The sequence below is a fragment of the Ooceraea biroi genome, chromosome 6 (assembly GCF_003672135.1).
Source record: "Ooceraea biroi isolate clonal line C1 chromosome 6, Obir_v5.4, whole genome shotgun sequence".
NCBI classification, from domain to species: Eukaryota; Metazoa; Arthropoda; class Insecta; order Hymenoptera; family Formicidae; genus Ooceraea; species Ooceraea biroi.
Window position 1 is genome coordinate 7,380,302 of NC_039511.1, and position 16,613 is coordinate 7,396,914.

At 35.7% G+C, this 16,613-nt stretch overlaps 1 protein-coding gene across 4 annotated transcripts in view; it reads right to left on the reverse strand.

The window, feature by feature from the left end:
• The window catches only part of LOC105287899 (odorant receptor 49b-like), a 133,411-nt gene that overhangs the window by 20,241 nt on the left and 96,557 nt on the right, over positions 1-16,613 (reverse strand). The window contains exon 6 of one of the 4 annotated variants that reach the window (XM_026970384.1): positions 10,381-10,489. The exons of the other annotated variants lie outside the window; for them this stretch is intronic. Coding sequence (XP_026826185.1) covers positions 10,478-10,489 — 12 coding nt within the window. The 3' untranslated portion in view covers positions 10,381-10,477. Of the gene's footprint in view, positions 1-10,380; positions 10,490-16,613 lie in introns of those variants that run through there. 4 annotated transcript variants of the gene reach the window in all.

Here is a 16,613-nt window from a genome sequence, read left to right on the forward strand (position 1 = left end):
GAGGTTGACTTACAAAGTTTATTAAACAAAACTTCGGAAAGAATTTTGAAGATACTTGAACCTCTTCAATATAACTCAGAACCACATCTTACTTTATATTGTAAATGGGGATTTGATGGCGCTTCTGGATTTTCAGCCTATAAACAGAAATTTCAAACAGAATCTTTATCAGACGCAAATGTTTTTATTTCTTCAATTGTACCTCTTAGATTAGTTGAACATGGCACTAATAAGATATTATGGAGAAATCCTAAACCATCCTCAGCCCGATTTTGTAGACCTATTAAGTTGCAATGGATCCATGAAACTGAAGAATTATCTAAATATGAAGAGCAATATTTGCAGCAAAAAATTAACGATTTACAATCATTTGTTTTAGGAACTGTTAATATTAAATTTTGTTTGCAACTCACTATGGTAGATGGAAAAGTATGCAACGCATTAACAAATTCTTCATTTGTGCGCTGCTACATATGTCAGTGCACACTTTCTGAGATGAATAAAATAAAATACATTCAAGATAAAAGAGAAAACGAAAATGCTTTTAAATGTGATCTATCTGTGTTACATGCATATATTCGCTTCTTTGAATGCATACTTCATATTTCTTATAGATTAGAACTAAAATCATGGCGAATAAAAAATCTGATAAAGAAATATTCGCGAAAAAAAAACAACTTATTCAAAAAAGATTTAAAGAACAAATGGGATTAATTGTTGATGTTCCAAAACCAGGCTTTGGAACTTCAAATGATGGCAACACTGCAAGACGATTTTTTTCGAATTCTAGATTGTCAGCAGAAATAACAGGTGTAGATAAAGATATAATTAAAAGATTCGGGATAATTTTAAAAGTAATAAATAGCAAATACGAAATAAAAGTGCAAACATTTGAAAACTTTTGTTCAAAAACAGCTAAAAAATACATCAATCTTTATGAATGGTACAATATGCCAATATCGGTTCACAAGATTTTATTTCACGGATCTTCTATAATCAGTCACGCTATTTTGCCAATAGGAGAATTATCAGAAGAAGCTCAGGAAGCAAGATACAAAGATATAAGAAGGTACAGGGAGCAACATACACGTAAAATATCTCGAACGAAAACGAATGAGGATCTTTTTCATCGCTTGCTTTTAACTTCTGATCCTTATATAAGTTTCATCAATTACAAAAAAGATAATGAACATGAGAAATTAAACTCAGAAATAATTCAGTTTGTATCTATTTTATTGTAGTCCAACTGAAGAATTCATTTTGGAAGATAAGGAAATAGAACAAGCGGAAGATTCAGACTTTGAAGAATTGGAAAATGATTATTATTAAGATTTATAATTATTACATCTTGTAGTTATGAATTCAAAATTATATTTTATTGTTATACTTTATTAGAAAGAAATAACTTATATTTCTTTAATATTAATTTCGATTACAATAATTATAATATTTCTATTTTAATAAACAAATTTTAATATTAAACAAATTATATTTGAAAAATTATAGTTTTACATCTTATTTAATACAACTTCTATTTAATAAAACATCAAACTTTCAATTTTGATATATATATATACTATATTAAGTGAAAATTTACTTTTGCGCGCGTTTTTCAAGTTTTGGACCACTGTGCGACGCTTTTGCTCTTCTACTGTTCAATTTAGCGTGTATTATTTAACTTTTCGGAACTATTGTGATGATAGTTGTTAGTTTCTCATGTTTCTTCATGACTGTGGTGAGTGTTTCTTTCAGGATGCTATATTAGTAATAAACAGTATAACGTTAATATATTGAATTACAGGAGGTTGGTACCTTCACATTCACATTTACATTTACATACTGGAATCTCCTGGTTTTTCTCATCATTTTACCTCATCATTTGAACTTGAGGAGATATGAGGAGTGGTGAAAGACTTTATAATGTTGATTGTCGGAAGAAAATCGTAAGAAATTTTATCTTTATGTATCGCTAAAGATGGCCAGAAGCGGGGCCGAAACGTACGAAGGACTCTTTGTCCATCTCTTTTGTTAATTAAATTATGTATGAACGAATTCCTTTGTTCACTACTTGCATGTAATAATTGGTTAGTCACAAATTGTTGACTAACACGCATCATCAACTGCGTTCTCACTCTTATTGCCGGTTTGGTTTCTTAACATTTAATATTTATTTTGTCGCCTTCAAAGTATTCCCCATTGGAAGCAATACGCATATGCTTCTTCCAGTCCTCGAACGCCCCCGCGAACGCGCTTTGTGGTATAGCCTTCAGTTCACGCAGCGAATTTTCTTTTATGGCTTCAATTGACTCAAAAAAGAATACCCTAGGAGCGGCAACTTGAGTTTTGGGAATAGGAAAAAGTCGCACGGAGCCATATCAGGCGAATACGGAGTTTGTGGAGCGATATTGACTGAGTTTTTGGCCAAAAATTCACGAACAATCAACGATGTGAGCTGGCGCATTATCGTGGTGCAAAACCAGTTGTTGTCGCGCCACAATTGCGCCACAAAGGACATGGCATTGTGTTTTTGAGATTTCCACATCAGCTGCTAACTCTCTGACGGACATACGACGATTTTTGGGCACCAATGCCTTTACTTGGGCGACGTGTTCGTCGTCAGTTGATGTCGATGGGCGTCCAGATCGTGATTCATCATCGACAGCTTCACGGCCTTCTTTGAACGCCTTATGCTACTCAAAAACTCTTGTTCATGATAGACAATCCTCAGGGTGTGCCTTTCTTAACATTTCCAACGTTTGCGTGAAGTTTATTTGGTTCACAACACAAAATTTAATGCAAATTCTTTGATCAACTGATTTCGACATCGTAAAAATCGCCGTAAACAACAATCACCGTCTAACAAAAACTATTTTAAATTGTTTACTAATGAGTGTAGCTTCATGAAATTTGACACAGATGTCACTGACAGTTGTATCAACTTAAAAAAAATTACAACATGAGATTCCACAAGCCCACAGTTTAAATCAGAAAGCTCCGTTAGTTTCCGGATAGAAGATATACCTCTAATAGATCTTTTTGGATTCACTTCAGCTGTATTCTCTAGCCTCTTTAGTCGAATTCGTGTTTTGGATTTTTTTCTATGGTTGAACGGTTTCTATGGTTTCTATGGTTAATGGTTGAACGTAGCAAATTGCAGTTTTAATTTTCTCTACTGAATCACGGTTCCATCGTATAGCTAATCCATACTACAGGTAAAAATTTCGAATAGGGGAGGCTCCTCCAATAACCTTGAACTTGATATATGTTGTGAAGAACATTAGGTAAATACGTAGGCTGCTGGGAAAGTTTCTACAAACAATATGAAAAAAACATGTAAAATTTGGTAAATGGTTTTATTGTTTTTCAAAGTATTCGCCTTTAAGATCGATACACTTTTGCATACGCTCGAACCAATTTTCGAAGCATTTTTTCCACTCTGAGGCTGTAACCTCAGAAAACAGTGTTCGGAATGCTTCAACAGCTGTTTCAGGCGACACAAATCGCTCACCACGCATCTTATATTTGATGTTTGGGAACAAAAAGAAGTCATTAGGTGATAAATCAGGTGAATACGGACAATGAGTCATCAATTCGAAATTTTTACTGGATATAAAATCAACGTGCGTTTGACGTGCTGAGTGACAGCTGGCGTTGTCATGATGAAGGATGATGCGACGATTTCGGTTTGTTCTATGCAATTCATTGATGACTTCTGGCAAACAAATTGTTGTATACCGATCAGCATTTACAGTCCTTCGATCTTCTAAAGCCACGGTTGCCACATGTCCGGTATAACTGAAGAAACAAGCAATTATTTGCTTGGCAGCATTGTGTGAACGAACAACTTTTGTTGGTTTCGGCTCACTTTGAAACACCCAAACAGTGGATTGTTGTTTACGTTCAGGCTCGTACGAATAGATCCACGTTTCGTCCCCAGTAACGATGTTGTAGACCACATTTGTACCAAATTTGACCGACCTCGGTTGAATTTCTTGAGCATTTCTTTGCACCATTTAACACGAGCCTGTTTTTGAGCTTCGGTCAAATTGTGTGGGATCCAACGACTGCAAAGTTTCCGTACGTTCAAGTGATCATGCAAAATCGTGTGTATTGCTTTCATGGGCATGTCAATGCCCAAGGATGCCTGAATCTCGCGATATGTCACATGCAGATCTCGCTTAATCATTTCACGCACAGCATCAACATTAGTGGTAACAGACGTGGATGGACCTTCACGAAATTCGTCACTAAGAAAGGTGCGGCCACGCTGGAATTCGGCAAACCAATTATAAACAGTTTTATTGGATGGTGCTTCATCCCCAAAAGTCAAATGAAGTAGATCGATGCATTGTTTCGGAGTTAGGCTACATTTGTAATCGTAAAAAATCATTGCCCGAAAATTTTCACGCGAAATTTTCATTTTCTCACAAAAAAACTTCTTTTAAAATACTGTGCAAACAAAACTAGTTGGCTAGGTACAAACTGTCAACTGACTTATAGGTTAGAAACGTCTAATTTTACGGATATGGTAGTAGCAGAACGTTGGCGCCACTGGAAGTACTAGATTGCAGAATCTTTTCCAGCAGCCTACGTATGTATATTAGTCATTTATGCCCTTCGATATTCAAAATAACTACTATATTTTCGAAACTTCTTTTGTTAATAACTTTTTAATAAACAACGAGCGACGACTAAAACCTACTGTGGGTTACTTCGGACGATAACCTGCATATTTTATGTCAATATCATGTTCTTGCTTCGCGTGGATAGCTAAAAATTCGTGCAAAATCATTAAACTTCTTTTGTTAATAACTTTTTAATAAACGAGCGATATCTAAAACCTTTTGAAGGTCACTCAGGAGGGTGTCGATGGCACCGGACGTACGGACTTGATCCTTACGATCCCATCGACGGATTTACGCGCCTTTTCTTCACAGTGATCACAGGTATGCAAATTCGGATCACGTTCAATTGTTATTATTAACACACTCCTTTATTCGCCAGGGTAAATAACAATACAACTCCTTCTTTAATCGGACTAACACTGGCAATTTATTGTTTGAACTCACAACGTTTCGACCGAACTTCCGGTCCTTTTCAAGTGACAAAAGAATGGTGATAAACATAAAGAAAGGTCATTTTCTAAAAAGGTAAAAAATTATAAAATATAAAACTATAAATTAGGACTCATCGTGTTAGAATAATATATGTAACTCACTGCCAGAAAACGCCTTCCAACTACATAAATATTCGAAGATAGTGAGGAAACACTTCCGACAATCACGAGTCAAGCAAATAACTGTACCAAGCCGGGCTATCGCTATGTACTGAACAAAACAGAATCATAAATACCAGGTAAATTCTCTGTGTCCTTCATCAAGTTTATCGAATGACGATGTCTCTTAATGAAAAACATTTCAGCAATTTCTCTTTTTCGACGATGGCTTTCCTGATGTAAAATATCAACATTCAGCCAATCAAAATCATGGTTGTTAATTATTCTGTGCTTGCTGACGACAGAGTGGTTGCTTTCCTCACATCGTTCATATGCTCTCTAACCCTCGTACATACATGTCTTTTGGTTTGGCCAATATAGCAGGCCTCACAATTAGCGCAATTAATTTTATACACCACATCAGTTCTCTGACATGGTTTCAACGCATCTTTACCGCACTTAATAAAATAGTTAAGTTTTTTCGTTACTCTGTGTACAATATCAAGATTACATCGTTTAAGGAGCCTTCCAATGTTCTCGCTTAATCCCCTCACATACGAGATAGTTATCAAGTTTTTGTTCTTATAATTGTTGTGATTGTCATTCCTGTCATTGTCCGTTAAATTCTTGTATTTAATATATTTCAGTCTACGATTTAAGTGTCTATTAATAAAATCAAGTGGATAGTCATTGTTGAGTAAAGTAAATCTCACAATATTAATATTAGACGAATGAAACTTGGCGTCTGCTAACAAAATAGCTCTGTCTGTCAGGTTTGTTATAATGCCGATTTTTTGTCTCAAAGGGTGGTTCGAGTGGTAATTAACATAACGTCCTGAATACGTCGGCTTGCGAAACCAGTTAGTAATTAATTTGCCATTATCACGAATGATGGTGGTGTCTAAAAAGTTAATAGATGTTTTGTTAATCTCAATCGTGAACTATAATCTTGGATGGTAACCATTAAACACATCTAAAACTTGTTGAATTTTGTTATCAGGAAAAATAGCAAAGATGTCATCCACATATCTATAATAGATCCTTAATTCAAAGTCAAGTGCACCAATACAGTGCGTCTCAAGGTCGTCAAGTACTATGTCCGCAAGAATGGGGGATAATGGTGAGCCCATGGGGCTGCCATAGATCTGTTCAAAATACTGTCCATTAAAAGTAAAACTAGTCAAGTCGAGTATCAACTCCACCTCAATAATAATTGGTCAAGATTTAATTCAAATTTGATAACACTTCTTATCATCTGCCACCTGTTTTCAATCGCTCTCCTGACTAATTCTTTAGGGATATTCGTAAACAACGAGATAACATCAAGAGAAACTAAAGAATGATCTGGTTCAATATCACAATTACGGATCTTCTCTACGAAAGTCCAGCTATCCGGTATATGAGAATTAGGTTTGGAAACGGAATCCGCTAGGATTTATGCAGAAAATAAGCAACGTTATATACAGGACTACCTACAGCAGAAACAATGATTCTTAAAGGGACTCCTGGTTTGTGTAATTTCGGTAAACCATAGCATCGGGATACGTTACTGCTCGTTACCTGCAATTGTTTATAGGTTTTTTTGTCAATAATTCCTAAATCTAACCATGATTTCAACAAGCTGTTCACTTTAGATGTTAACCGCTTGATTGGATCTTTGTCTAGTTTTTTATAAGTGGTACAATCATTAAGCATCTGATTCATCTGTTGGATATAGGACACCTTATCCATGATAACTGTTACTCGGCCCTTATCCGCTCTTGTTATCAATTGGTCATTGTTATCGTTTACAAATTTTTTACACAACTTAACCGAATCACAGATGTGATGATCCACATGATTGCTGCGTTGTTTACCATTCAAAAACTTTTTTAGAACTTAGAGATGGACATTCGAGTTTCATTAATCAACTCATTTGGCACGTCCAAAAATCTACTCTCAAAATTCTTAATCACTTCCACAGTTACGTTCAATCTGTCAATTTTGTTCTCATTGTCAATAGGTAAACTAAATTTCTCACCGAGACATAGAATGTTCGACATCTCCGCAGGAATAATTTTGTTGCTCAAATTCATTATCCACCTGCTTTTATCATTCGTCACGACATTGTGATATGAACCAGATCATTCTTTAGTTTCTCTTGATGTTATCTCGTTGTTTACGAATATCCCTAAAGAATTAGTCAGGAGAGCGATTGAAAACAGGTGGCAGATGATAAGAAGTGTTATCAAATTTGAATTAAATCTTGACCAATTATTATTGAGGTGGAGTTGATACTCGACTTGACTAGTTTTACTTTTAATGGACAGTATTTTGAACAGATCTATGGCAGCCCCATGGGCTCACCATTATCCCCCATTCTTGCGGACATAGTACTTGACGACCTTGAGACGCACTGTATTGGTGCACTTGACTTTGAATTAAGGATCTATTATAGATATGTGGATGACATCTTTGCTATTTTTCCTGATAACAAAATTCAACAAGTTTTAGATGTGTTTAATGGTTACCATCCAAGATTATAGTTCACGATTGAGATTAACAAAACATCTATTAACTTTTTAGACACCACCATCATTCGTGATAATGGCAAATTAATTACTAACTGGTTTCGCAAGCCGACGTATTCAGGACGTTATGTTAATTACCACTCGAACCACCCTTTGAGACAAAAAATCGGCATTATAACAAACCTGACAGACAGAGCTATTTTGTTAGCAGACGCCAAGTTTCATTCGTCTAATATTAATATTGTGAGATTTACTTTACTCAACAATGACTATCCACTTGATTTTATTAATAGACACTTAAATCGTAGACTGAAATATATTAAATACAAGAATTTAACGGACAATGACAGGAATGACAATCACAACAATTATAAGAACAAAAACTTGATAACTATCTCGTATGTGAGGGGATTAAGCGAGAACATTGGAAGGCTCCTTAAACGATGTAATCTTGATATTGTACACAGAGTAACGAAAAAACTTAACTATTTTATTAAGTGCGGTAAAGATGCGTTGAAACCATGTCAGAGAACTGATGTGGTGTATAAAATTAATTGCGCTAATTGTGAGGCCTGCTATATTGGCCAAACCAAAAGACATGTATGTACGAGGGTTAGAGAGCATATGAACGATGTGAGGAAAGCAACCACTCTGTCGTCAGCAAGCACAGAATAATTAACAACCATGATTTTGATTGGCTGAATGTTGATATTTTACATCAGGAAAGCCATCGTCGAAAAAGAGAAATTGCTGAAATGTTTTTCATTAAGAGACATCGTCATTCGATAAACTTGATGAAGGACACAGAGAATTTACCTGGTATTTATGATTCTGTTTTGTTCAGTACATAGCGATAGCCCGGCTTGGTACAGTTATTTGCTTGACTCGTGATTGTCGGAAGTGTTTCCTCACTATCTTCGAATATTTATGTAGTTGGAAGGCGTTTTCTGGCAGTGAGTTACATATATTATTCTAACACGATGAGTCCTAATTTATAGTTTTATATTTTATAATTTTTTACCTTTTTAGAAAATGACCTTTCTTTATGTTTATCACCATTCTTTTGTCACTTGAAAAGGACCGGAAGTTCGGTCGAAACGTTGTGAGTTCAAACAATAAATTGCCAGTGTTAGTCCGATTAAAGAAGGAGTTGTATTGTTATTATTAAAATCATTATATTAAAGTTACAAAATTATCTAAATTCGGTGATATTATCGCGCAACAACATTCCTCCATCTCCCGTAAATAAAATAATCATCGCGATCAGATCGCAGTGACGAAAAGCCGTTCGTGACAACAGATCACAGAGGTGGGTTGACGAAACCAAAGAAAACGTCAGGCCCCTCACTAAGCCGTTCGTGACAACCTTGACAATATATGTCAAAGTCAAGGTCATCAGCGTGCCTCCCCTAAACGTAAGGTTTATCAAATTATTTAAGATCCTATGAGAGGCAGATTTTCGAAAAATTTGCGGCAAAATGGCGGCGGTTGAAAGGTGAAGCATCCTTTTTCGGTCAAAAAACCGTTCGTATTTTATGTGTAAAAAAAGTTATGTGTAAAAAATAAGAAAAACTCCACATTGGATCTTAGATTTTCACCTCTAAACTAAACCTGGCACAATCTGAATCAAATAGTTTTTTAGTTGTAGTGGTCACCGACTTTGAAAATGTGAATTTGAGAAAAATGGGTTTAAAGTTTTGCATGTAGTTTACACCTAGATAAAAAATTAAGTTTTCAACTTATACAGAGTTGTCGATTCCTGGTCCATATAAGTCCATTATAACAGTTCCATATAATAATTTTTCTTTAGTTGCTGCCTCTAAAACTTCAATTTGTTTTTGTCTGTACTGTCTTGTTCCCTTCTGCTCCAGATGCTCTACTGCGCGCACAGATCTATCTTTTTAATACGAAGTTTATTTATTATCGCCGCATGTAAATGTGTATTCGGCAAGACTTTTAAGCATCTTTTATACCGAGTTCTAGTACTCTCATTGTAAATATAAATCGTCATTAATTTCATATGTTGTTCCGATGTAGGGACACGAAGAAATATATTGAAATTGGCATTTGTTGCATACACTACCTTGAATACAAGTCTATGCGTACTTATTGTTTGAAATTTCACATCACCATTACACACATTTCACAAAATCCGAAATAGCAGCAATATTGTTATAAAATTAAAAATTTTATACTCAATAGAACTGTCTTGCGGCAGTATATTTTTTTGCAATTTAATTTTTTGTGCAGATATACTTTCCGGATTCCTCTCCATCTCGTATGAATGTTTAGATCGTTGTCTTTTTGTTGATCTCAATAGTCAAATATTTTCTGATGTTTTCAGATCTCTTGAGCCCTTTTTACGTCCCATGATACTTTATACAAATAGTAGGCAAAAACAATCATATATTACAAAGCTCTAAGCTAATGGAAGTTATTCTATTTAAATTAAATTAAATTAAATATATTTAAATTAAATTAATAAATAGATTTTCCGAAATTTATGGCTTCTTTCCAGCTAGCGACAAGAATTGACACAGAAATCATTCTGATTTTGTTAATATTCAGTGAAAAACAGTAAGAAAGAGCTTATCTTTTTCAATTAAGGAGTTAAGTTTATATCGTCAGGCAAAATATAATAATAATAATCCCTCCTTCCGACCAATCTGGCAAACTTTATTGATGTTACGTACACAACGTTTCAGCTAACGATTCGACTCTTATCAAGTGTATCAACTTTCAATATAAAATCTTAAGTCATTTGCTGTAAACAATTACAAGGAAAATTAAAAGAAATAAACGTGCAAAACAAAAATAAATAAATTATGTAACTTACTGACTAAAAATGACGGTAAATATTGACAATAACGGAGACCGTCCCGATGACCTTGACCGTGACATATTATAGAAGTTACCCTCCTGAGTGACCTTCAAAAGGTTTGAGCCGTCGCTCGTTGTTTATTAAAAAATTATTACTAAATAAGTTTAATGATTTCGCATGAATTTTTAGCTGTCCACACGAAGCAAGAACATGATCTTGACATATATTACAAAAGTCACCTTCTCGAACAACCCGCACTAGGTTTTCGTCGTCAATCATTGTTTATGAAAAAGTTATTAACCAAACAAATTTCGAAAATATAGTAGTTAGGTTGAATATTGAAAGATGTAAACGTCGAATATGTATATGAACGAAGGAAGGAAAGTCATTTAAAGCAGTGAATCGTTAATATATAGAATAGTGCCTTTTAATATAAGTACAAAGTATTCTTCACTTCAACCAAAAGCACAAACAGTTAAATACAAAGTATTCTCTGCTTTAACCTAACCTAACCTAACCCTGGTTAGGTTATATTTTCCGAAATTGGAGCCCCGGATACATACGTTCGTTTTCAGTCCGCTTCGCGCGAGGGCGGGGGGGGGAGGGGCTCCGTGCCGTGTACCAGGTGATCAAAATCTGTACGGTGAATTCTGTTATACTGGCCCCGGCGGGAGGCTTTGCCCCTCCCCCCACCCTCCCGCGAAGCGGGCTGACAACGAGCGTATGTGTCTGGGGCTCCAGTTTCAGAAAATATAACCTAACCAAAACCTATTTCTGATTTAAAGCTAAAATTCCATCAAATATACTCTCTCTTAACGTATATGGTATCCTAAACTTATGCTTTATTTATTAAACTTTTTGTTAATATCTTTTTAACAAAGAACGAGCGAAGAGTGAAACCAAGTGCGGATTATTCGGAGAGGTGACCTTTGTAATATATGTAAAACTCAAGTCCTTGCTTCACGTGGACAGCTGAAAATTCGTGCAAAATTATTAAACTTCTTTTATTAATAACTTTTTAATAAACAATGAGCGACGGCTAAAACCTTTTGAAGGTCACTCAGAAGGGTTACCTTGACAATATATGTCAAGGTCAAGGTCATCGGGGCGGTTTCCGTTATTGTCAATATTTCCCACAAGTAGCAAGTACGAGGCAATGCTATGTGTTTTTGAGAAGTGTGTCGTAAACAACAGGCAGATTCTCAGTATCTCTTTGTAAATTTATCGAGTTAGTGTCTTTTAATAAAGAACATTTCGGCAATCTCTCTTCTCCTAAGATGACACTCATGGTGCAAAATATTAACCTTGTGCCAGTCAAAATCGTGGTTATTAAAAAGTCTATGTTTACTGAGTGATTGCTGTCATGCTTTTTAGTATCTGACACATGTTCCCTTATACGCGTGTTTAAATGTCGCTTGGTCTGTCCAATATAACAGGCGTCACAGTGCAAACAATTACTTTTATATATGTTTGAGAAGCGCGTAAGATGGTAATGCGCACGTAGAACAGGTGGATGCAACGGGCGGTAGAAATGAGTCACACAGTGTCACACACTGATCTTGAGATTCACAATGTATTTGAGCGGTCACTATGTGCACTATTTACAGTGGCAAATCGCACGGGCGAGCAGATTATATTAATACGGCCCGTATCCGTGGATCGCCGATGAGAGATCGAACCGGCTTCGCGATGCACGTGGCACGCATGTGCCGGGTGAGCTTCGCGCGGGCTATCAGATTCTATAAATACAGGCAACTCGCGGACGAATGAGCTGAACGATTAACGGACCGAGCTGAGCACTTCGAACCGTGAGATGCACCTTCTGAGCGACTAACAAACTAATACGCTAATACTACACAAAAGAGATCGCATTCGCTGTCAGGTCATTGCCGGCATAACGAAGACTGAATTATTCACGAAGTAGCCCGTCTGATGGCGCGGCGCCTTACCCGTCGCGCGCGGTCTTCGCGTCAAGGGTGGCGACACCGAATGAATGAGGGGGGCTTAAGATTATTTCTGCAACAATATACAATTCCAGTTTTTAGACCGTTAACGATCGCATCCTTGCCCCGCTTTATAATAACATCGAGTTTATTGGAAACAGTATATACAGTACTAGCATCCCCCGTCACGGCTTTGCCCGCGATATTTATGTGTAGAATTAAATAAAAACACATTTTACCCCTTCTCACCCGTTAGGGATGGATTTTCGGAAAACCCTCCCTTAGTGAGCATCTACGTGATAGTAGGAATATACCCTTAAAATTTCAAGTCGATATGTGCAGTGGTTAGGGCTGCACGTTGATGAGTCAGTGAGTGAGTGAGTGGTATTTGGCTTATATATAGGGTGTACAAAAAGTATCGAAACCTCTGAATATTTCCGAAAATACACATTTTTGAAAAAATGTTTCATATAAAAGTTGCAGCGTTTTATATGGCGCATTACATTGTAATATTATTATGACCTTGAATATCGTTGTTAAGGTTACCGTTAATTTCTTAAACGAACACCCCTATTTTTTATTGCATAGTTTTGTAGTTTATCTCGAGAGCTTTCCAAAACACTATAAGAAAGTTTTTTTTCGCTCACGCACAGCAGAGATGGTTTGGAGTCATTAAATACTATGGGAGTGACGAACCGTGGAGTCCTTATCTCTACTGTGACACACACACACACGCGCGCGCGCACGCACGCAGGAGAGTGAAAGAGCGAGAAATTTTATTCTTTTTATATATGCATTATATTGTATATGCTCTCTCGCTCTTTCACTCTCTCGCTCTCTCTTACATATATATAATATAATATTATATAAAATTTCTCGATCTTTTACTCTCTCTCTCTCTCTTACATATACAGGGTGTCCGGTAACTCACGACTCAACGCTCGTGAGTGGATAAAGAGGACTGAACTGAGTGGAAAAGTCCTATACCATTTTGCAATTTTCACAATAGTTAACGAGTTAGTAATTATTAAAAATCGTGCTATTAGTCCAGCCTACCGCCGAATGCAAGAGCGCGGCGAGATGCGACCGCCTAGCGATCAAAGTTGCTAGGCGCGAGAAGTTGTTTATTACAAATGGCATGCCTAGCCATTGCCACTGTGATCGCTAGGCACTCGATCGCTAGGCGGTCGCATCTCGCCGCGCGCTTGCATTCGGCGGTAGGCTGGACTAATAGCACGATTTTTAATAATTAATAACTTGTTAACTATTGTGAAAATTGCAAAATGATATAGGACTTTTCCACTCAGTTTAGTCCTCTTTATCCACTCACGAGCGTCGAGTCGTGAGTTACCGGACACCCTGTATGTATATATATATATATATATGAGTGTATGTGTGTATATATATATATATATAGGGTAAGAGATACAATCATTAACACGGATATAGTTATTGACACATTAATTTTTTTAATTGAAATATCTCGACACATACATGGCTGTATATATCATTATGTATCTCATATAATATAATATGATATTGCAATAAAATTATAGAATTATGTTAGTTATACCACAACAAAATTACCTTTTTAAAAAAGGTATAAAAAAGCGCCAAGTATACCCGCCTGAAGTTCTTTCAAAAAAGGACTCTACAAAACTAATGATATGAACAAATTGCGCCAACTACAATGGGTATTTATGCAAACCAGAAAATCTATTACTTTATTATTACCCTTTAGCCGATATTCATTGTTGATTCTGATTTAAGACCATCTTAAGTACAATTATAAGATATTTGAAACCAATCAAACAGTCGTATTAGCATCTTAAGACATTACTTCAGATCGTCTGGTGTATCGGAAACAGTCGATACTATCGATAGCGGGCGCGAATGCCCGGCGCGTAGAGCGGCCGTTCGACCGTAGCGCGTAGGCGCGGAGGAATACTCGCCGCGGCGCGCGGATTCAAGTTTCTTAGCAACCGGACCAACAAGCGGAGGAGGAAGAAGGAGCTTTTTTGTTCGTGGCAGTTTCTTTTTGTCTTCCCACGTGTGTGACTGAAGAGATCGAAGGCGGTGGAATTGACCAAAGAGGTTTTGATGATCAAATCGGAAAGAAAGAATCACTGTACACGAGACGATTACTGACGAACCTGATCAGCCAGATTAGTTACGAATCGAAAGAACGAGGAGATAAGTATCATACGCTTTTCGGCGGTGAATCGATCCGTTCGATTCGGAGTGCTCATTCTGGAGAGACCGCCATTACGGCATCACGAACATAGCAGCAAAGTCAAGCCCCTTGTCTGGATGCAGGGCAATCAGTTGATACGGTTTCATGTGTTTAACGATCTTTCTTGGTGGATTCCCGTTCATATCATTTCAATATATTCACGTAATGTTAAAACAACGATTATAGTTGTATCGTGCATTTTTTCCTGTTGTTGGTTTACGAGCACATTATTATTATTTCTTTCTTGCATGGTTCAACGTCGTTTATCATCACAACAAAATTACCTTTTTAAAAAAAGATACAAAAAAGGCGCCAAGTATACGCGCGCGAAAAAAAAAAGAACTACAAACGTAATGATATCAAACCATTGCGCCAACTATAAAAATGGGTATTTATGCAAATCAGAAAATCTATTATTTTATTATTAAGTATACAACATCCTATTCCAATCCAAGCGTTGTTTTAATTCTCTTTAAATATTATTATAGTATTTTTTCACAAAAATGTATGAAATCTTCAAATTGCGCCAAGTGCAGAGAGAATTTATCGAAAATTAATTATTGTACTATTTAAAAAACTCAAGCGGTAGTATTGTTCTCAATTAGAAAGAGAATATATGTATATATTGTTTTGAAAAATTATTGTTGTACTACTTTTAAAAAATAAAAAGTGATACATATCTTTTTATTGTCACTCTTCCTCTTCCAATCCAAGTGGTAGTAGTTTTCATTTATCACTTGGATTTTAATTTGTTTAAATTCTAATGGAAGGAATAGAAAACGTAATAGAAAAGAATAAAAGAGGTTACAGTACAAAATGTAAAAAAAACAATATTTAGGTAGTGCAAAAAACTTGGCGCTGCTAGACCTCGCTACCGCCCCTTAACGCACGCATGCACTTTATATAAAACCTCAAGCTGCTCGTTCAGATATAAAACTGAAATCCAAGAAATTTTACGCATGCATAAGCGCTTATTATATTATTATATATAAAACTTAAATCTAATCTAAATTTGACAAACAGCTTACATTTAATGATGAAAGATAGATAGATGATAGATAGATGGAGAGAGAGAGAGAGAACATACACACCTACTATTATACCCAGTTTCTTCATATCTCTCAATAGCTATCTTCCAGATAACTAAAAATTTGTTTTCTTTATTGAAACCTCTGATTACGTATTTAACGGATAGCTATTTTTCATACTACTCACTTTTGACACAAAGTGTCTAGAATGTTATTATAAATTACCATATTCTGTCAGGTTACAAAGGTGAAGAAAACTGATTCTACGAGATATCTTTTGGATAAAGTTATCAAGAGGTGAAGAAATTGGGCCTTAAACGATGAAAGAGAGAAAAGCATTTCTCGTATTACTCGGTCTAGCAGCGCCAAGTTTTTTGCACTAACTAACTATTGTTTTTTTTACATTTTGTACTGTAACCTCTTTTATTCTTTTCTATTACGTTTTCTATTCCTTCCATTAGAATTCAAACAAATTAAAATCCAAGTTATAAATGAAAACTACTACCACTTGGATTGGAAGAGGAAGAGTGACAATAAAAAGATATGTATCACTTTTTATTTTTTAAAAGTAGTACAACAATAATTTTTCAAAACAATATATACATATATTCTCTTTCTAATTGAGAACAATACTACCGCTTGAGTTTTTTAAATAGTACAATAATTAATTTTCGATAAATTCTCTCTGCACTTGGCGCAATTTGAAGATTTCATACATTTTTGTGAAAAAATACTATAATAATATTTAAAGAGAATTAAAACAACGCTTGGATTGGAATAGGATGTTGTATACTTAATAATAAAATAATAGATTTTCTGATTTGCATAAATACCCATTTTTATAGTTGGCGCAATGGTTTGAT